General features: G+C 38.7%; 1 protein-coding gene across 2 annotated transcripts; it reads right to left on the bottom strand.

Annotated features, from left to right (window-relative positions):
- Positions 1-3,744: 3,744 nt before the first annotated feature.
- On the bottom strand, positions 3,745-23,403 carry ZNF540 (zinc finger protein 540). 2 transcript variants are annotated; one of them, XM_050768979.1, is made up of 5 exons: positions 23,212-23,403; positions 19,889-19,969; positions 18,302-18,428; positions 16,949-17,044; positions 3,745-6,864 (listed from the first exon to the last, which is right to left on the bottom strand). In XM_050768979.1, exons 2-5 carry the CDS (start codon positions 19,895-19,897, stop codon positions 5,114-5,116), a joined length of 1,983 nt encoding a protein of 660 aa, XP_050624936.1. In that variant the 5' UTR covers positions 19,898-19,969; positions 23,212-23,403; the 3' UTR covers positions 3,745-5,113. The 2 variants fall into 2 exon arrangements, with proteins under 2 accessions (XP_050624936.1, XP_050624935.1); XM_050768978.1 differs by having other exon boundaries at positions 16,949-17,047; positions 23,212-23,229.
- Positions 23,404-23,671: the final 268 nt, after the last annotated feature.

Below are 23,671 nucleotides of genomic sequence, written 5' to 3'. Positions count from 1 at the left end.
CCACTCTCGTCCCTTGTGACAAACCCTAGGCCCAGCCCCACCTTATTACATCACATTCACCTTTTAAAGTAGTGCACACTCTTGTGTTTTGTTTTCTGGTTCCCTTAGATGATCTAATACCAGTGCTTCCTCTATTTCAGGTGTTCTCCATTGTTCCTGATTCACCAAAAGTTGTTAATATTTTCAGGAGCTGTTTATATGTGTGTGTGTGTGGTATATGCATGTGTACGTAATAGTCCCAATACCATTTATAAAAATTTAGGGCCAACTGCAGTGGCTCACACCTGTAATCCCAGCACTTTGGGAGGCCAAGGCGGGTGGATCACGAGTTCAGGAGTTGAAGACCAGCCTGGCCAACATGGTGAAACGCCATCTCTACTAAAAACACAAAAATTAGTATGGATCACAAGTTCAGGAGTTCAAGACCAGCCTGGCCAACATGGTGAAACACCGTCTCTACTAAAAATACAAAAATTAGCCCAGCATGGTGGCAGGCACCTGTAATCCCAGCTACTCAGGAGGATGAGGCAGGAGAATCGCTTGAAACCAGAAGGCAGAGGTTGCAGTGAGCCAAGATCGCACCAATGCACTCCAGCCTGGGTGAAAGAGCGAAACGCCATCTCAAAAAAAAAAAAAAATTAAATGAAAAGATTATTAAAATGCCTTTCCCTGACAGTTGTTTTCAGGAAATTCTTGTAAACATTAAATTCAAATAAGTCTTTGTGTCTGGTTTGTGTATATGCATGTGTGTGTATATATATATATATACCATATCCCATCAAATATAAAATGCTTTGATGCTGGCACAAGGCTTATCTTACTAAAAATATCAATGCACGTTTTCTTTCTTTTTTTTTTGAGAGCGAGTCTCCCACTGTCGCCCAAGCTGGAGTGCAGTGGCGTGATCTCAGCTCACTGCAACCTCCACCTCCCTGGTTCAAGCGATTCTCCTGTCTCGCCCTGCCGAAGTAGCTGAGACTACAGGCATGTGCCACCACACCTGGCTGATTTTTTTTTATTTTTAGTAGAGACGGGGTTTCACCACGTTAGCCAGTGTGGTCTCAATCTACTGAACTTGTGATCTGCCCGCCTCAGCCTCCCAAAGTGCTGGGATTATAGGCGTGAGCCACTGCGCCTGGCCAATGAACGTTTTCACAAGACATTGTATTAGTCCATTTTTACACTGCTATAAAGAACTACTTGAGACTGGATAATTATAAAGGAAAGAGGTTTAATTGACCCACAGTTCTACATTGCTGGGGAGGCCTCAGGAAACTTACAATCATAGCGGAAGGTGAAGGGGAAGCAAGGCATGTCTTACATGGTGGTAGGAGTTGGGGGGGTGGTGGTGAACTGCCAAACACTTTTAAACCATCAGATCTCCTGAGAACTTACTCACTATCATGAGAACAGCATGGGGGAACCACCCCCATGATCCAATCACCTCCCACAGGGTCCCTCCCCCAACACGTGGGAATTATAATTCAAGATGAGATTTGGGTGGTGCTTTTTAGCATTGATGAAATCAGGAGATATCAGTGATAGTAAGGCTAACATATATATATAAAAGCCACATATATATATATATATATATATATATATATATATGATAACGAATCGATGAGAATAGAACTGGAGCAATTCTCTTTTTCCATAATTTAAGCTGCATATGTATAGAACCAGAATATTCCAGTGTCTGCACATTTCATATATATTTACTGAAAAATTATATCATTTTGCTGACATTTTATTTAGCATTTTGATTTTTCTCTTTAATTAGAACACATTTAAATTTTGGTTTTTAGTAACTATTCTCTCTAGTTTTATTGTTTGGATTATGTCAGCTATGTATCATGAGCCGGGAAAATTCTGGTAAGAATTTTATGCTTGAATTTTTTATCAAACTAAAACAGATTGTGCTAGCAGACTGTTGTTCTAGCTTGTTCTGTAGCTTAAGCTGAATTTAAGTTTTCCATTTATTTACTAGTTCACTCAAGCATGATTATGTTGTATGAATTTTGGTGAAGTACATTTTCTAGAAAATACTTCATTAGCTCTGGAATTTTATATACATTGAAATGATAGTACTTTCTTATAATTTAAAAAGATGACATCAATTATCTCTGGTAATGTCCTTTTTAAATTCACGATGCTTTTAACTGTGTCATTTTTTTTTTTTTTTACTGGATTTGGAAAAATTGAATAAATCCATAATCTGCTTATTCTTATTACTTAATTTCTAATTTTAATTGCATTAATTAGTTCCTTCTTTTAGCATCTGCTTTATTTGGTACCTCTTTTTGTTTCTTGAGTTGAATACTTATTTTTTTCTCGAGTTTTATCAAGTGCCTACTATGCAAAAGGCATCACAGTAGTGTTGAGGATACAGAGAACAAAATGTTCTATCCCCAAATCGTCGTTTTCTGTATGCATTAAGGGATGTTAATTTACCACTGTGTAGAGCCTTGGCCACATCCTACAGATTTCAATATGCAGGCATTTCAATATCATTGCTTTCTGTTAAATCAATATTTAACTTTTGATTTCCAGTTTAATCCATGACTTGTATTATACATGTAGATGATTGTAAATTTGCAAAAGGAGGTGCAAATTATCACCCAATTACTTACTAATTGCAAAGAAAATAACATACCTTTACAATGGAGAGATCTGGCAGTCACTACCTTAACCAGTGATCAAATGTAGCATCACTAATAAAAGAACAACCTGCCATTATATGCCTCCTGTGTGTACAGAACGTATTACATACCTAGGAAGTGTTCTTCCTAAAAATGTTTGACCAGAAGCAAATCAAGCTGCTATTTAAGTTTCAGTTTGGAGACAGAGGAAAAAGAGGAACAACATTATGCAGAAATAAAATAGACAAACCCAGAATCCAGGATATTCTAAGACAACTGTGAGGGACTCTTCTAAAAGCCAATAAAATGAAATAAAGATGAGGGGCTGTTCAGTTTAAAGTGACAGAACAGGCTGGGCACAGTGGCTCACACAAGTAATCCCAGCACTTTGGGAGGTCAAGGTGGGTGGATCATAAGGTCAAGAGATCGAGACCATCCTGGCCAACATGGTGAAACCCCGTCTCTACTAAAAATACAAAAATTAGCTGGATGTGGTGGTGTGCACCTGTAGTCTCAGCTACTTTGGAGGCTGAGGCAAGGTAATTGCTTGAACCCAGGAGGTGGAGGTTGCAGTGTGCCGAGGTCACGCCACTGCATTCCAGCCTGGCGACAGAGCAAGAGTCCGAAAGTCCCTCTCAAAAAAAAAAAACAAAGTGACAGAACCACCAAAATGTTACAATGTGTGATCCTGAGAGTAAATCCTTGTTAAATATCCATGAAATATATTCTTGGAAAATGGAAATTTGAACATGGAATGGATATTATAAGATTCCATGGAATTGTTAATTTTTAGGGTGTGATTTGACTACTTTGGTTATATGCATTAACATTACTTTTAGGAGATACAAACTGATTTAGGGGCAAAATGATATGATGTTTGTAACTCTCAAATGGTATAGCAAAAAAATTTTATTTTATATAAAAACAAAGCAAAGTATACATTTTCAAATCTAGGTGGAGGGTAAAATGGGTGTTCATTATAGAATGCATTCTATGTTTCTGTGTCTCAGGGCATTTTCATAATAAAATTAGGAAAAAATTTCTAAATACACAGCTTTCTTTTTTCGATTTTTTTTTTTTTTTTTTTTGAGACAAAGTCTCACTCTTGTCCCCCAGGCTGGAGTGCAATGGCGCGATCTCAGCTCACTGCAACCTCCACCTCCCGGATTCAAGTGATTCTCTTAGCTCAGCCTCCTGAGTAGCTGGGATTACAGGTGCCTGCCACCATGCCTGGCTAATTTTTGTATTTTTAGTAGAGATGGGGTTTCTGTATGTTGGCCAGGCTGGTCTCGAACTCCTGACCTCAGGTAATCTGCCCACCTCAGCCTCCTAAAGTGCTGGGATTACAGGCGTGAGCCACGGTGCCCGGCCAGACAGCTTTCTTTTTTCCATCCATTTAATTTCTATATTATTGTGGGTAAATCCCCTCACACCTCTCTCTGATGCTTCAACAGCTATATTCTAAGGTTCTCCCACTCACTACATCCTTAGGGTTTCTCTTCATCTTTAATTTTCTGGTAGAACTTAAGCAATGAGGTCTGAATTCAGATCTTTACATTTTCTTTATATTCTAATGGAGTGCCTTCATTATTCTGGGCTGCATAACTAAACACCATAGACTCAGTGGCTTATAAACAACTGAAATTTATTTCTCACAGTTTTGGAGGCTGCAAGTCCAAGGTCAGGGTGCCAGCATGCTTGGGTTCTGGGAAAGGCCCTCCCTCTTTGGCACTGTAGACTGCTGACTTCCTGCTGTATCCTCATGCGGTTGAAAGAGCTAGCTGGCTCTTTGGCTTCCTCTAATAAAGGCAGCGATCCCATTCATGAAGGCTCCACCCTCATGACCTGATTTCCTCCTAAAGGCCCTACCTTCAAATACCATCACCTTGGGATTCATGTTTCAACATAGGAATTGTTACGGGAACACAAACATTCAGCTCATAACACAGATTTTATCAAAGAAGTCCTTCATGAAATATACGTGATGAGTGACTTTTCCAAATTTATCATCTCCACTGTGTCTTCCTGTTAAGAAATCCACTAACAATAATGTTGATGATAATAAAAACAGTAATATCCAATGTTAATCCAAAGTAGTATGGGCCAGATAGTTGTTGCTGTATTATACATGTTGGAAACAATTAACCACACTTTTAGGTGTGTTTCATTTTACAGCTGAGGTACCAAGAAGCAAATATTTTGTCTAATATCACACAGATAGTAGAGTAGTGGAAGGGCAATGATGATAAGTATATGCTGTTGCTAGAACACTTTTCCACAATTGTTACATTAACAGCTTTATTTTCTAGTGTGAATTTTCCTAAATTTAATGAGAACTAAGAGATATTTAAGACTCATACATTTATTAAGTTAATATGTCTAAAAAAAGATCAACACATTGACAGAACTTCTTTCTGGCCATAAATATTTTGATATTCTATAAATAGAGCATGACATGGAAACCCTTTCTTATATTAAATTACATTATGAGTTTTCTGATGTTGATAAAGATGTGAATATTGTCTAAAGGCCTTTCTACATACCTTACACTCATAGGGTTTCTCACCAGTGTGAATTCTCTGATGTTCAGTAAGGTGTGAATTAAGTCTAAAGGCCTTCCCACATTGTTTACACTCATAGGGTTTCTCACCAGTATGAATTCTTTGATGTATTCTAAGGTCTACACTACGACTAAAGGCCTTCCCACATTCTTTACATTTGTATGGTTTTACACCCGTATGAATTTTCTGATGTTCAGTGAACTGCCCACGCCGACTAAAGGACTTCCCACATTCTTTACAGTCATAGGGTTTTAAACCAGAATGAATTTTCAGATGTTCTTTAAGATTCCCTCTACGAATAAAGGCCTTTCCACATTCTTTACATTTATAGGGCTTTTCACCAGTGTGAATTCTCTGGTGTTCAGTAAGGTAGAAACCAAATCTAAAGGTCTTCCCACATCGTACACATTTGTAGGGCTTCACATCAGTATGAATTTTCTTATGCAGACTAATTTGAGAGCGCACTCTAAACGTCTTCCCACATTCCTTACATTCATAGGGCTTCACACCAGTATGAAGTCTCTGATGTTCAGTAAGGACTGAACGAAGCATAAAGGCTTTCCCGCATTCCTTACATTCATACGGTTTCTCTCCAGTATGAATTCTAGAATGTACTCTGAGGTCACCACTATAACTAAAAGCCTTCTCACACACCTTACATTCAAAAGGTTTTATACCAGTATGAATTGTTTTATGCCGATTAAGCGGTCCACGCATATTAAATGATTTCCCACACTCCTTACATTCATAAGGTTTCTTACCTGCATGAGTTCTTCTGTGTTCAGTAAGGTAAAAACTAAGTCCAAAGGTCTTTCCACATTCCTTACATTCGTAGGGTTTTACACCAGTATGAATTTTCTGATGACGGGTAAGTTGTCCACCTACACTAAAAGCTTTCCCACACTCCTTACATTCATAGGGTTTCTTACCTGTATGAATCCTCTCGTGTTCTTTAAGGTAGAAAACAAGTTGAAAAACTTTTCCACATTCTTTACATTCATAAGATTTCTCACCAGTATGAATTCTTTTATGTTGAGTAAGTTCTAATCTACTAAAAAAGCCCTTATCACATTTCTTACACATATAGGGTTTTTTACCAGTGTGAATTTTCTGATGTTGATTAAGTTGTGAGTAAAGAAGAAAGTTCTTCCCACATTCTTGACATTCATAGGGTTTCTCACCAGTATGAAATCTCTGATGCAGAGTAAGTTGATAGCTATGACTAAAAACTTTCCCACATTTCTCACATTTACAGGATTTTTCACCAGTATGAATTTTCTGATGGAGAGTAAGCTGGCAGACATTATTCAAGGTACTCCCACGTTCTTTACAATCACGTTTCACATCAGAATCTGTTTTCCCATGTTGAACCAAGTTTGAGTCACAACTTTTCTCACTATTATGAATTCTCTGATTCAGAGTAAAAGAGGGATGTTTTCTACCAGTTGACATTTTTTTAGAGACGATTTTCTTTTGACTGATAGATCTTTCTTCAAGTCCCTGCTGACCCTCAAACTCACTTTTGCTCTGCCACTCATTTCTCAAAATGGATCCTTTCAGACGAAGAGTTTTACTTTTTTCTATTATACTCCCTTTGGATAAACTGATTTCATGAATGTCCTTTTCTGAAGGTAATTTCTTGGTCTTATGCCTGGATAACAAACCTGAAAGAAAACATAAAAGCAAACAAAAATTATTTTCCTGTAGCCAGCATAACATAAAGTTTACATTTTCAAAATTGGAAACAAAGTGAAAACAGTTCTTACTGGAAGTCAATGGCTTAAAGAATATTTCAATAAAGTTATGTAATTTGAAATTAGGCAACATGAGCTTCGAAAATGAGAGATTATAGCCGGGCGCGGTGGCTCATGCCTGTAATCCCAGCACTTTGGAAGGCCGAGGCAGGTGGATCATCTGAGGTCAGGAGTTCAAGACTAGCCTGCCCAACATGGTGAAACCCCATCTCCACTAAAAAAATACAAAATTAGCCAATCGTTGTGGCAGGCGCCTGTAATCCCAGCTACTCAGGAGGCTGAGGCAGGAGAATTACTTGAACCCGGGAGGCGGAGGTTGCAGTAAGCTGAGATCACGCCATTGCACTCCAGCCTGGGCTACAAGAGCTAAACTCCATCTCAAAAAAAAAAAAAAAAAAAATAGAGATTATATAAGATTGTGGTGATATGGCAAATAGTTTATTTACATCAGTGGTTCTAAAATTTTATTGTGGATGAGAATCATCTGAGAATTTATCACAAATACTGCTATTTACTTACCACACAAGTGAACCAAATCTATAGGAGTAATTTGGTATCTGAATTTTTAATAACTCCACTAGATGATTCTGATATAGATCAAAGTTTGAGAATCTCCACTTAACAATTTTAACAGTTTTTCTTTACTCTTAGAATAAAATCCAAACATGTTACCATATAATATAATACGGTCTTTGGTTACCTAAAGCCCTCTTTCAAAGACATTGTCCTCCTTACCCCCTCTTCTTATGACATTTGCTTCTATTCAGCTCCTCGATTGTGTCATAGCATTTCCCATTTCATATAGTTTTCTATGGGATTTTTCATCTCCTAAAAATAATCTGTGCTGGGCTCTGTGAAAGGCCAACTCCTTCTCATTCTTAATGGTTGGTTAAATGTCTCTTACACAGAAAGGCTTGCCCTACTGACTGTAAGGCAGTCTATGTCCTTTATTCTCAATTCCAGCATCATGTTTCATTTCTTCATTTCACAATTTTCAAATGCATATCCACTGATTTTTCTTTTTGCTCTTTTGTTGATTTTCTGATCCCGAAACCTTCCCAAAGGAAGATGTAATCCTTATTTCATTCAACAGTGAATAACTACCCACTAGCATATAGCAGGCATTAAACAATTGACTGTACAATAAATTAATCATTGTCTTAAAGGAAATTATGATGATGAATGACAGATAAGCCACGTATAGGACAACTGAATATCAGGACAATCACTTAATTTTTATATTTTTGTTAACAATTACAAACTAGCTCTAATCTCTCTCACCTTATTACAGTGATTAAATGCACTCTTTCCTAGCTTACTTCCTTTACAGATCAGAACAAAAGTAACTCCAAGGTAGCTCAACCAAATGTATAAAATGAAAAGGTCCTTGTTTTGCCTACTTATCCTTTAAATGGCTATCCAATTAAACAGAGATGTTTCCAACCCTGTTGTTCACTGCCTCCTGTGCAAAGAGATGTGTGTTTACACAGCTGAGTTTTACTGTTATTCAGCCACCTACTGGATGCTCACTCTACTCTTTTTTTCTTTTCTTTTCTTTTCTTTTCTTTTCTTTTCTTTTTTTTTTTTTTTTTTTTTTTTTTTTTGAGATGGAGTCTCACTCTGTCACCCAGGATGGAGTGCAATGGCACGATCTCGGCTCACTGCAACCTCTGCCTCCCAGGTTTAGGTGATTCTCCTGCCTCAGCCTCCTGAGTATCTGGGATTACAGGTGCATGCTGCCAAACTCAGCTAATTTTTGTATTTTTAGTAGAGACGGGGTTTCACTATGTTGGCCAGGTTGGTCTCAACCTCCTGACCCCAGGTGATCCACCTGCCTCAGACTCCCAAAGAGCTGGGATTCCAGGCATGAGCCACCGCGCCCGGCCACTCTACTTTTTTTTTTTTTTTCCCCGAGACAGAGTCTTACACTGTCACCCGGGCTGGAGTGCAGTGGCACCATGTCGGCTCACTGCAACCTCTGCCTCCCAGGTTCAAGTGATTCTCTTTGCCTCAGCCTCCCAAGTAGCTGGGATTACAGGCACCCACCACCACGCCCAGCTAATTTTTTGGTATTTTTAGTAGAGAAGGGGTTTCACTATATTGGCCAGGCTGGTCTCGAACCCCTGACCTTGTGATCCGCCCACCTCGGCCTCCCAAAGTGCTGGGATTACAGGCATTAGCCACCACGCCTGGCCCACTGTACTTTATAACCTTTCTCAGAGGATATCTCTTCTGTTCCCTTACATCTAAAACCAACCATTTCTATACTTAATAGAGAAGTATTTAAATGATTTTTTTAGATATTGTAACAGGTATGTGCCATGTTGAATGGTTTCTGGAAAAAATGAACAAAGAAACAACAATTTTAGAGAGAACACAGTAACTGAATAGTGTGAGGCAATGGCTGGGAGACTAGAAGTGTCAAGGAATCTTATTAACACAGATAAGTTAAATGAAAGCTGGAGGGTGGCAATCTAAATAAGACAAGAGCCTAAAAAATCTAAATACCGCCAGGTGCGGTGGCTCACGCTTGTAATCCCAGTACTTTGGGAGGCCAAGGTGGGTGGATCACCTGAGGTTAGGAGTATTTTCTCTTCAAGTAGATAGATCATAACCTGCTGGGGTTTTATTAGAGCCTAATGACATAGAGGAAAGAAAATACCCAGCTCAGCCCTCTAAGCCATCCCGTCACACCTAGCGATGGGGAAAAAACTGGAAGCACTGGTTAAGTTCCGTCAAGTGGCACAGGTGCACCAAAAGACTGAGACCTAATTCTGGGACTAGGGAACACTCCTCTCCCCTTACACCTTATCACTACATTCCTAAAGGCCTATTTACTATGTTTCCCTTTACCCAGTACATCATGTTTACCTTCCAACAAAAAATTAGAAGGAAAACTAAAAGGCAAGAAACGGTTTGATGAGACTAAACAAGCATCAGAATTAGAGTCAGATATGGCAGGAATGCTGGAATTACCAGACCAGGAATTTTAAAAGACTATAAGAAATGTGTTAAGGGCTTTAATAGAAAAAATAGACAACATCCAGATGGATAATGAAAACAGAGAGATGAATATTCTAAGAAAGAATAAAAAAGAAATGCTAAAGATCAAAAACACTGTAATAGAAATGAAGAATGCCTTTGATGTGCTTATCAGTAAACTGGACACAGCTGAGGAATCTCTGCACTTGAGGCTGTGACAAGAGAAACTTCCAACACTGAAAAGAAAGAGAAAAAATACTGAAAGAAACAGAACAGATATCCAAGAACTCTGGGGTTAAGTATAAAAGGTGTAAATACACATGATGAAAATACCAGAAGGAGGAAAAAGAGAGAAAGGAAAATAAGCAATAAATGAAGCAACAGTGAATGAGAATTTCCCCAAATTAATGTCAGACACCAAACCAGAGATGAGGAATCTCAGAGAACTGCAAATTAAAACGAAGAGATAACTACCTCACACCTGTTAGAATGGCCAAAATCTAAAACACTGGCAACACCAAATGCTGACAAGGATGTGGAGCAACAGGAACTCTCATTCATTGCTGGGGGAATGCAAAAATATTATAGCCACTTTGAAGAACATTCTGGCAGTTTCCTACAAAACTAAACATATTCTTATCATACTACTCAGAAATATTCCTTGGTGTTTACCCAAATACAATGAAAGCTTATGTTCATACAAAAACCTGCACACAAATGCATATAGCAGCTTTATTCAAAACTTCCAATACTTAAAAAACAACCAAGATGTCCTTTAGTAGGTGAATGGATAACATGTGGTACATCCAGAAAATGGACTATTATTCAGTGCTAAAAGAATAAGCCATCACAAAAAGATGTTGAGGAAACTTAAATGCATATTACTAAGTGAAAGACACCAATCTTAGAAGGCTACATACTATATGATTCCAACTACATGATAGTCTGAAAAAGGCAAAACTATAGAGACAGTAAAAGGCTCCGTGGTTTCTAAGGGTTAGGGTGGAATGAGGGATGACTAGGCCAAACAGAAATTTTAGAGCAGTGAAACTACTCTGTATGATACTACAGTTGTGGATACATGTCATTATATATTTTTCAAAGTTAACAGAATTTACAACACCAAGAGTGAACCTTAATACAGACTGTGGACTTTGGGTGATAATGATGTGTCAATGTAGGTTTATCAACTGTAACAAATGTACCACTGTAATATGGAATGTTGGTAGTTGGGGAGGGTGTGTATGTTTGAGGACAGAAAGTATATAGGAACTCTGTACTTTCTGTGAAATTTTCCTATAAACCTAAAACTGATTTTAAAAATAAAGTTTGTTAATTAATAGAAAGTTACTCCAGAAACTAGTAAAATATTGCAAAATATATATCTAGATCTAAACTAATAAAATACTGCAAAATATATATCTGACAGAGGTTGATTATAAGATATATAAAGAACTCTTACAAATCAAGAAGATAAACAAAATGGATAATATCAATGGGAATTTTTGTGTCCGTGTATGAGAAAAAGAGTTCTTAGATACAAAAGCACAATTCATAAAAGAAAAAAAAGATACATTTGGCTTCATCAAAATGAAAAATGTTTGTACTGCAAAAGATAAGATTAAGAAAATGAAAAGATATGCCATCGCAATCTAGGAGAAAATATTTGCAGATCATATATGTAAATAAAATGCTTCTATTCAGAATATATTTTTACAACTCTTGCAACTCAATAATAACACAAACAACCCAATATTAAGAATGGGCAAAACACTGAACAGCCTTTCCACCAAAGAAGCTGTGCCAGTAGCTAATAAGCAATTGCTCAACGTCAACCACAATTAGATACCACTACACACACACTGGAATGGCTGTTCTCAAAAAGACAGGTAATAGCACGTGTTGGTGAGAAGACAGAGAAACTGAAACCCTCATGCCTTGTTATTGGGAAGGTACAGCGATATAGGTAGTTTAGAACACATTTTGGCAGTTTCTTATAAAGTGAAAGTTATATTCATCATATAACCCAGCAGTTCCATGCCTATGAATCCAACTAAGATGAATTGAGACATATGTCCACACAATGATATGTATGCCCACGTTTATAGTAGCATTGTTGATAACAGTCCCAAACTATAAACAATCCAAAAGTCCATCACTGGTAAATAGATAAGTAAAATATGGTATATCCCTACAAAAGAACATATTTGGCAATAAAAAAGAATATATTACTAATACATGCTGCTTCATAAATGGACCTCCAGAACATTATGCTAAGTTAAGCCAGATTCAAAAGACTGTACATTGCATGATCCCATTTATATGAAATGTTCAGAAAAGGAAAATCGACAAACATGGAAGGTAGGTCAGTAGATGCCTAAAGCTGGAGGTAGAAGAAGGGATTAACTGCAAAGGGGCATAAGGAAACATTTGGGGGTGATGGAAATATTCTAAAACTGGATTGCCATGATGGCTGCCTAACTATAAATTGACTAAAAGTCACCAAGTGTGCACTTACAGTGAGTACATTTTATGTTATGTAAATTATACCTCAATAAAATTGCTAAAAAATTTAATGGATAAAAATTCTAAACAGACACTTTTTACTAAAGGAAATAAGGGAATGGCAAATAAACGAAAATATATTCAACATTAGTCATTAGTTAAATGCAAATTAAAATCACAATGAGATACACCTACATATCCACTAAAATGACTAAGATTAAAATGACTGACAATACCACAGGCTGGCAAGAATGTGGAGCTATTAGACATCTACTGGGAATGCCAAAAAATATAGCCACGTTGGACAGTTTCTTTCTTTCTTTTTTTTTTGAGACAGAGTTTCGCTCTTGTTGCCCAGGCTGGAGTGCAGTGGCACGATCTTGGCTCACTGCAACCTCTGCCTTCCAGTTTCAAGCGATTCTCCTACCTCAGCCTCCTGGGTAGCTGGGATTACAGGCATGCGCCACCACGCCCAGCTAATTTTTGTATTTTTAGTAGAGATGGTTTCACCATGTTGGCCAGGCTGGTCTCGAACTCCTGACCTCGTGATCCACCCGCTTTGGCCTCCCAAAGTGCTGGGATTATAGGCGTGAGCCACCACACCCAGCCCAGTTTTTTTTTTAGATAAAGTTTTTACAGGTGTGTACCACCATCCTAGCTAATTTTTGTATTTTTAGTAGAGACAGGTTTGCCATGTTGCCCAGGCTGGTCTTGAACTCCTGGGCTCAAGCGATCTGCCTGCCTTAGCCTCCCAAAAAAGTGCTGGGATTACAGGCATGAGCCACTGTGCCCGGCCCAGTTTCTTATATACACTTATATAATCCATGAATCCCACCCTCAGGTGTTTAACCCAAAGTAACAAAGCATACATTCGAAGACTTGTAAACAAGCACTCATAATAAACAATTTAGATGTTCATAAACTGTTAACAAGTAGATATGAAATACTATTCAGCAAGAAAAAGGAATTAACTACTGAGACTTCTAACTACTTGGATGAATCTCATAAATATCAGAAGTGGAAGAAGTATGACACAAAATACTGCATACTCTGATTTATTTGATATGAAATTGTAGAAAAGACACAATTAGGGAAAGAAGGCAACTTAGTTGCCTGTCACGGGCTGTGCTGAAAATGGAGGAAGGGTACTGACTGTAAAGAAACATAATAGAAAGTGTTGACATGGTGGACATATTCTAGATCTTGACTGAAGTGGTGATGATTTTACAAGATTCATGCGTTTGTCCAAAATAACTAAACAGATACAATTAATGAATTTTATTGTATATAAATCATATCTCAATAAAGCTGATTTGAAAAAAAAATAGTAAGGCTATTTTCCAAAGCTCTATGTAATGCTCTAAACAAAATAACCTGTATATTCCAGAATAAAAAATTTTAAGGAAACTATTAATTTCCTGTATTGACCACAGAAGAAATAAAAAGCCTAAGCAAATGAAATTCCATTGTGAAACACCTATCCTTGCAATTTCATAGACGTCTATAAAAGTTTTATAGAACAAATAATTTTAAAGTTAGTTTAGCTACTCAAGAAAAGAGCAAAAAGAAAAGTTATCTTATCTTTTATATAAAATCATGATAAGCAAAACAACTAAGCAGATTTAAGAATTTTAGAGGTAAACATTTTTAAGTAAGAATGAAAAACTATCATGATTTGCAAATGATCTGATTATATACAACCCAAGAATTTCAACTAAAAAAACTGCAAAGAAAATACAAATCAGAATTTGGCTTGATATAGAAGAATCAATACACTGTATAGAACTTAATAGCCTTTTCTTCATATTTTAAAAAATACATTATTTTTTACATTGATAGATAAAATTATATGTATTTACTCTGTACAACATATTTTGAAGAATATATACATTGTGAAATGACTAAATCTGGTATACAGTAAATAATAAATGCTGTTATTATTATTAACTCCTGATTAATAGAAAATAAAAAGTGAATGAACTAGTGAGATGCAGGTAAACTGAACACCAGTATTCAAAATATATTTACATCTTTCACTTCAAACATAACTCTCCCTTCCCTCCTGCCAATTCTTAGCTGATGATCTCCCTTATTCTTCTAATAAAAATGAGGCATTGAAAAGAAATACATAATACCACATCAACCCACCTATATCCACTGTCGTATCTATAGTTCTCTAAATTTTTCTTGTGCACTGGATCCTACCTCTTTGTCCTCCAATTTCCATAATTATCCTTCCCTCTACTACAATTTTACCCCTTTCTATAGAATCATTTTCATCTTAAAAATCTCACATCTTGAAATAGACTCCTGGCCAGGCGCGGTGGCTCACGCCTGTAATGCCAGCACTTTGGGAGGCCAAGATGGGTGGATCACCTGAGGTCAGGAGTTCAAGACCACCCTAGCCAACATGGTGAGACCCCATTTCTACTAAAAATACAAAAATTAGCCAGGTGTGGTGGCAGGCGCCTGTAATACCAGCTACTCAGGAGGCTGAGGCAGGGGAATTGCTTGAACCCGGGGGGTGGAGGTTGCAGTGAGCCGAGATCGTGCCACTGCACTGCAGCCTGGGCGATAAGAGCAAAATTCCATCTCAAAAAAAAAAAAAAAAAAAAAAAAAGACTCCTTACATCCCGTATCCTCTTCTAGCTACTAACCCCTTATCTAGTTCCCTCCTAACAGAATTCCCACTGGAAAAATTTTCTACCTCACTGTCATCACTACCTCACCTCCCATTTTATTTCAGTCACATCTGGCAGGCTTTTTCACCTCCAGCTCCACTGAAACCTTGTCCGCTTAACACAAGGTCACCACCAGCTTCTTTCCTGCCATATCCTACAGGCAATTTACAGTTCAGTGGACCTCACAGATAACTACTCCCTTCCACTTGAAACATTTTCTTCATTTGACTTTTTTGGTACCACTCTCCAGGCCTACTTGTTCTCAATCTGCTTGCTGCCTCCTCTTCCTTCTCTAAATAGAGTGCCCCAGGCCTCAGTCTTTTTCTTATCTGGCTCCCTTCATTCTGTCAAACTCATTCGCTAAAGGCAGGGAATCAGCAAACTGTCTGTAAAGGACCAGACAGTCGATATCTTATGCATTGCGAGCCATATGACTTCTGTCTCAACTACTCAACTCTGCCATAGACAATACATTAAATAATTAAGTGTGGCTACGTTTCAATAAAACTTTATTTACAAAACTAGGTAGTAGGTCAGATCAGCCCTAAGTGATCTCATTCAGTCAGTTCATTGGCTGGACACCCAAGTTAATATAACTTGTCCTACCATCTCTCTGACTGTTCAACATCTCAATTTTGATGACAAGTAGGCATTTTAAATATATATACCTAAATCAGGACTCTATTTCCCTCTTCCAAGCTATCTTTCCCATATGTCCATCTCAGCAAATTATATACACTTAGCTGCTGGTTCACCTATGATTTCTTGTTCACTCATACCCCATGGCATGTCTGTTAGCTCTACTTTCAAATTATAAGATGAATACAGCATCTTCTTACCACCCCTCACCACTACCATCCCAATCCAAGCTACTATCACTGCTAATCTAGATTTCTGAAATAGCCTGATAACTGATCTTTCTATTTCCAATCTTGCCCCTGTTTAGTATGTTCTTCACAGAGCATCTACAGCAATCATTTAAAAACATATTTTTGATTATGGCTTTCAATCACTCTTGGAAAAGAAAAATCCAAATTTCTTACTATGATAAACATAGTAAGATAGATAGATATGATAAGACCTGACCCCTGCTCAGCTCTAAATTCATATTTAGTTACTCTTCCCCACTCTGAATCTGCTCTGAGCTGCTTCAAGTTCTTCAAACACACAAAACTCACTTCTCCACTGTGCTTGGAATTATTTTCTTCCAGATTTTCACATAGCCTAAGCCTATACTGCACATCTCTGCACATATATTCACTCTTCGAAGAGCCTTCCCTGGGCAACCCACCTAAATTAAACCTGCCCAAACTCCATCTCCTTACCCTTCATAGGTTCCTTTCATAGCATGCATCATTATTTAATGTTATATATTCATTTGTTTACAGTTTACTATGTATCTCCCCTACTACAATGTTAATTCCATTAGTATAAGGAGGTTTTGGCCTTATTCACCAAGGTACTGATATATGCTGAATATGTGAAAGACTGAACTTTTAGACATTAGAAACAAGCACACATATCAATGGAGAAAAGATAGGAAGCAACTGATTGCACTGGGAAAGCGCATTCTCTTTACTGAAATGGAGAGTAATATGGGTGGAAACAAAAACAGACAGGTGGTAAGTAGGAGCCAAGATGAGGTTCTTTTGATAGTTCATGCTAAGATGATCTGTTTTCTTCACTGTCTTAGGCCTTTTCTCCAAAGGCCTGAGGCCTCTGAGAGGAACTACCTGCACAGCATGCAAAGCCTATGTATGCTCCCTCACCAGCTGGCCGCGACTGGCAATGAGGGCTTCCATCTGCCTGATGAACTCTCAACTCACCTGGGTACTGTCTTCCTGTCACATCCCTCACCGCCACGCAGGGCTCTTTCCCTTGCTCCAATAAGGTAATCACATCTGGCTTTGAGCCAGAATATCCTGCTTCCAAGAAAGAAATACAAGAATATATAGAAGTAAAACATTGCACGTTCAGAAACATTTTGAGACTTGGTTAAATTCATATGGATCAATGTGATTTCAATAAAGACTTCAGAAAAAACTGACAGGATTAAAGAATATTCAACTTAGTGTAACCTCAGGATCCCAGAGAATAAAGAAACTTGATGGGCAGGGGAATTAAAATTCATCCAGGAGAATTTTAATTCATTTTAGAATTAAAACTCATACAGACTGGGTCTATTGAGAGGCAGTAGTTATTGAGGGCACAGACTCTGAAGCCAGACTACGTGGGTCCAAATTCTACTCTGCTACCTATTGACTAATGATTGTAAACAAACTGGTTAAATTCTTTGGGCCTCAGTTTTTTCATCTGTAAAATGAAAATAAAAGTAGTACCTTTTATTTTCTTTTTTTCTTTTGTATCTCATAGCTAATACTTAGAATGGTGCCTGGTATTCAGTAAGCACTCTATTAGCTATTATTATTTTTGTTGTTGTTAATTTACTTAGAGCAAAACAAGAAGCTTCCTAAGATATTTCTAGGTTCTTGCTAAGATATTCATTTAAAGTTAGATGCTAAGTTAGTAAATTTTATTTTACTCTAACTAATTTCAACTTTTATTTTAGATACAGGGCCAAATGTGCAGGTTTGTTACCTGGGGATATTGTGTGATGCTGAGGTTTGAGGTACATTTGATCCCACCACCCAGGTACTGAGCATAATGTCCAATAGGTAAAACTTTCAATCACAAATCAGTAAGAGAAAATGTTTGTTTTAGGAAGTAGAATGCATTCACTTTAATTTTAAGTCAATTTTATTGGTCTGAACCATGGCATGTAAATTGTAGACCCTGGGTGGGGCTGTTATCCTCGCAGGCATGTTACTAAATAACAGAGCATCCATAGCAATTCTGAACTCAAATGCAATGTGAAACCTGATTTCATTGACATTGGCTTTGGAGTAAATGCCCCAAAATTCAAATCCAGTCTCTTAACTATTAAGGGAGAAGCAACTACAGGAATGGATTAAGGAACATTTCATGAGGCTCAGTGAGGTATGGTGAAAATGAAAGCATTTAGTGCAAGTGCCATTCACAAACCATCAAAGTTCAGTCCAGTCCTTGAGGGAGAGAGAAGAAATTCAGCTAGTTTCTTAATAATGACTCCTAAATTTGTGGAAGAGAAAGCTACTATTTCAGAAAACGGAGTCTACATTATTTGAGATAGGTGACCTTACCCAGTGAGACCAAGTTACTATAATTCTCCAACATCACATCTCTGTACAATTTCCTCTGAGTAGTGTCCAGGCACTCCCATTCCTTCTGAGAGAAGTCTATAGCCACATCCCTGAACGTCACCAATGCCTGAAACCATAAACCAACATATTACTGGTGAAATTACACAACAAGTCTTTTAAAAAGAAGCAAAGGAGATAAAAGGTTTCATTGCAGCAGGGGGTACCATACTAAACTCTAGGCTGGGGCTGAAAGCTTATGATAAAGAGAGAAGAAAGGAACCAGGTGTTCTAAAGCAGAGTCACCTCATTTTCTTGAAGAATCCAGCCAATGTATGCAAAATTTCCTGTATATTACGGGGTTCTTTACTCAAAACATTCCTGGGAACAAATAAATGTTTCCCAATTCAATTAAACAGTGGATACAAGCAAATAAACTATATTTCTACCTCAAAAATTCTCAATAAATTATTACTTAATAATAAATCCTTTAAGAAAACCACTTAATAAATAAAAAGAAAAAAGAATCCTATATCTTCTTTTTCCTTTAAGTTTATCTATCTATCGATCAATCAATTGATCAATCGATATGGGGATCTCGCTCTATTGCCCAGGATGGAGTACAGTGGTGAACTCAGAAGTTCAAGGCCATAGTACCTCACTGCAAATCTGGGAGAATACAATTATCTAATATTTATGTATCTGGATGATTTTCTTTTTTTTGAGACGGAGTCTCGCTCTGTCGCCCAGGCTGGAGTGCAGTGGCCAGATCTCAGCTCACTGCAAGCTCCGCCTCCCGGGTTCCCGCCATTCTCCTGCCTCAGCCTCCGGAGTAGCTGGGACTACAGGCACCTGCCACCTCGCCCGGCTAGTTTTTTGTATTTTTAGTAGAGATGGGGTTTCACCATGTTAGCCAGGATGGTCTCGAACTCCTGACCTTGTGATCCGCCCGTCTCGGCCTCCCAAAGTGCTGGGATTACAGGCTTGAGCCACCGCGCCCGGCCTGGATGATTTTCTTATAAGTACTACACACCTTCTTTGTTCTTGAGATTAAGAATACCGATGTAATGAACCAGAATCATCCTGATGTCAAGACTAGCACATTTCGTTTAACCACAAAATGCATCTTACTATGGGTTTTCACCTCAGAGATTCTCAGGAAAGATCCCGTGACCTCTCTATAAGCAGGCCCCAACCACATACTGAAACTGAGGCCAATCAATATTAAACTGCGTTTTATCTACAGACACAGGATCTGTGGAAAACTGCAGTGCTTTCCTATGTGTAGTCAAATGAGTCCATTCTTGGTTTCATTACACCTCAGATCCGACAAAGGATGGTAAAGTACCTCCATCTAGGAACTTCATGTCTGTCCATCCCTGCTCTAGACAGAGACTGAGTACCCTGAATGATCTGGTCAATGTGCACATGGATACTGGTTAGAAAAGAGAGGGGGCATAAGGGAGGAGCTTGGGAATGTGGGGATTAAGAAAAAATTGTGTTAGGAAGTGTCAGCATAAAGAGCGAAAATGTTCACATGATCTTGAAAAACAAAAGAATCTAAAGAAAGAAAGAGAAACTGTAACTTACATGGGCCATGGTTTTAGACTCACAAGAACTGCTCAGTCTTCCACAGGATTATTCTGCTGGGGAAGCAAAGTTCGGAGAAGCCTGAATTAGAGAAGAAAAAAAAGAGGCAATGAGACTAGGTTTGCCTCAGAGGTAACAACATGATATAAATTAATAATCTTTTATTTTCCATTGTTGCTTCTAAACACCTCCCCTACACTTCCCTCACCTCCCTCCAACACACTCTTACCACACCAAGGGAACCTGGCTTACGAGGATGGACACAGTGCAGAGGTTCTCCTGCGTTAGAACACACAACAAATATTTCAGCAGGAGAGTTCTGGGCCAATCCCCACTATGAGGATACTGATCTAGACCCAAGGCTGGGATGTTCAGAACTGCCCAGAGTAGATTCTCTTCCCTCGATTCTCACCATCTAAAGGGGACAGACCACATTGTCCAAAGCAGACTGCCTTCATGGCCTTAGGAGCTTCCTGGCTTCCTCAGACTTAAAGACGAAAGATAGAACAGACTAGGAGTTTGCAACCTGTGGCCCATGGGCCAGATCTGGTCCGCCCACATGTTTTTGTAAATAAAGTTGGAATAGAACACAGCTGTGCTCATTTGTTTACTTCTGACTATGGCTACTTTCAGAAAGCTACAGTAGCCAAGTTGAGTAGTTGCAATGGAGACTGTATGGGCCACACAGCCTAAAATACTTCCTATTTGACCCTCTATAAAAACCATTTGCTGGCCGGGCATGGTGGCTCACATCTATAATCCCAGCACTTTGGGAGGCTGAGGTGGGCGGATCACCTGAGGTTGGGAGTTCAAGACCAGCCTGACCAACATGGAGAAACCCTGTCTCTACTAAAAATACAAAATTAGCTGGGTGTGGTGGTACACACCTGTAATCCCAGCTACTCAGGAGGCTGAGGCAGGAGAATCGCTTGAATCTGGGAGGCGGAGGCTGCGGTGAGCTGAGATCGTCCCATTGTACTCCAGCCTGCGCAACAAGAGCGAGACTCCGTCTAAAAAAAAAAAAAATAGTTGCTGATTCCTGGCATAGACAATCCATGATGGCCTTTATCATTGCAAAATTATACTTGCACACTGGGATCCCTTTTCCTAGCCTGAACTAGAACTCCCACAATCCTCAGCGCTCACCACTACCCATTTCCTTCAATCAGAAGAGTCCCCAGGGTCCCTGCAGGACATCATTCACCCTCCCTTCTCCCTCAGTACTCAGAAGGAGAAGTAAGTTTATGGCCCTGGAAGCAATTTAAAAAATCAACTTTTATGTGATGCATACCTTATATATAGATATTTAATCCTTAGAACATCTCTACAGTGTCATTATTATCTCCACTTCAACATCAGAAAAACAGAAACCTAAATCCACTGTTAATAAACAAGACATCTGAGTTCTGAATCCACAATTCTCCAACTACAAAGCCAGTTTTTTTTCAACTGTGCTCTTGTCACTGATACCCAGATTTTCTTATTATGCCTAATAAAACCTGAGCGTGAATAATGACTCGGGTTTAATGACTAAAAGCTATTAAATGCTGCTACTCATTAAGATAATATACGTTAGAGTGGCAAATAGCATTTTATATTTACAACACGGGAACATTGAAAAGACTGATAATAACATGTTGAACTGGAGTAAAATAGATGCCCTCACACCATGTTATATACTGGTGCCACCTTAAAGAGGGTAAATTACAAATTTATATTAGCAGAATTTAATAATGTGAGCCAGATGTTTCAGTAATCTCACTCCTATGACCCTGTCTAAGGAAAATAATTATATATGTTCACTAGGATATATGCAGACAGGTGCAGATAGACTAATTTTAAAATGGAAAAAGCTAGATACAAACATAAATTAGACTTCAATAAAGAACAGGTTAAATAAATTCTAGGGTATCCATATAATAGAAAATAAAGTAGCCATCAGAAATAATATAGATTGGGAGTCTGCAAACTTTTCCTGCAAAGAACCACATAATAAATATTTCAGGCTTTGTGGGCCAGCTGGAGGATCCCTTGAACCCAGGAGTTCGAGATTGCAGTGAGCTATAACGGCACCACTGCACTCCAGCCTGGGTGAGACAGTGAGACCCTGTCTCTTTAAAACAAATACAGTATCTGCAAAGTGCAATAAAATGACGCACAATAAAATGAGGTATGCCTACATTATCATTAATGTTGACACGAATATCTTCAAACAAGAGGGAAGAAAGTACATTTGTCTATAAAAGGGCAACACAACAGATCCTTGTGGTGAAGGAAATGATCTGTCTTGACTATCAATGTCAACATCCTGGTTGTCATATTATACTACAGTCCTGCAAGATGTTATCATTGGAGAAGACTAGGTTGAAGATAACACACAATGTCTCTATTATTTCTTACAACCTCATATGAATCTGCAATCATCTCAAATTGAAAAAATAATTTAAAGAAATTTTAAGAATTTCATTTTCAAATATTTGCTAGATGAATTAAGTTTTTACCCCCTTCAAATCCTGAAGGCAAATTAATGCTCCAGGTTGTACTGTTCAATAGGAAGACTGCTAGCCATATATAGCTGTTTACATTTAGATTTATTAAAATTGAACACAATTTTACAAATTCGTTCTTCAGTCAAACCAGCCATATTTCAAGTTCTCAGTAGCCATATGTAGCTAGTGGCTACTGTATTGGAGAGCACAGATATACAAAATGGAACCCAGTTTTGCAGAAATTTCTGTTAAAAAGCATTGTTCCAAAGTGTTACACGACTGATACCCTCACTTTGCAGGTGAGAAAACTGAAGCCAGGAGATATCTGTATAACACAGCGCTGCTCATTGTCACAATATTATGCTCACACACTTCTTCCCCCGCATCCACTGCCACAAGTGAATTCTCAGTGAATCATTCACTAAATTTATGTAATTTCATAGGAATGTATTTTAAATTCATGACCATGCAAAGAAAAATCAATTTCTTACAGGATATAAGATACTCAGTCGCAGGCTGAATCTGATTAAACAGACATCACCCTCAAAGCTATAATCAAACCATTCCCAAGACCCTTCCGCACACAATTCGAATGCGCCAATAATAGCCTCTCCACAGTCTCAAGCATAATCTGACGCACATCACACAGGCATGGCCACTATCCAGTCTGCCCCCACAGAGGACACTCGGACACGGACACGCGAGCGCACAGACACAGACACACACACACGGCCTTGAAGAATGCGTCACACTTCCGAACCCCGGTGAGCAGCAACCCGGTATCGTGGCCACTGCGTCACGGCCAGAGCTGTCAGAGAGAAATCCAGACCTTACCTGACAGCCTTTTGCAGCTCTTCTAGCCCGGGACGACATTCACCTGAAGGCACCACGGCAAGATTCAACCTCTTTGTGTGAGATTCTCTGGAATTTCTGGGGCGTTACTTGAGTATAATGGAATAGGGTAGGCTCAGACCATAGTAGGGTAAGTCCCACAGTTCGAGCAAGGGAGCCTCAGTGATCGCTGTGTTCTGGAGCGCTGGACCTGATCTTAGCCGCTGGGCCTGCGCAGAGACGACCCGGCCGGTTTCCAGTTGTAGAGAGAAACGTAGAGACTACGTTTCCCGAAGGCCCCTGCGTCGCTGCGCCCCGTCGTACACCTACGCTGTTACGTCTTGACGCACGGAGCCTGTCTGCGTCGGCCAGGTGAGTGGGCGGCCTCACCGGGAACCGCTGGCTGATTTTGTTTTGGCGCATTGAAAAAGAAGCTCTTGTATGGTGCTGGGAATACCGGGGT

Source organism: Macaca thibetana, chromosome 19 (assembly GCF_024542745.1).
Source record: "Macaca thibetana thibetana isolate TM-01 chromosome 19, ASM2454274v1, whole genome shotgun sequence".
Classification (NCBI taxonomy): domain Eukaryota; kingdom Metazoa; phylum Chordata; class Mammalia; order Primates; family Cercopithecidae; genus Macaca; species Macaca thibetana.
Note: the sequence above shows the minus strand (reverse complement) of the source record. Positions and strands in the feature narration are given on the sequence as shown.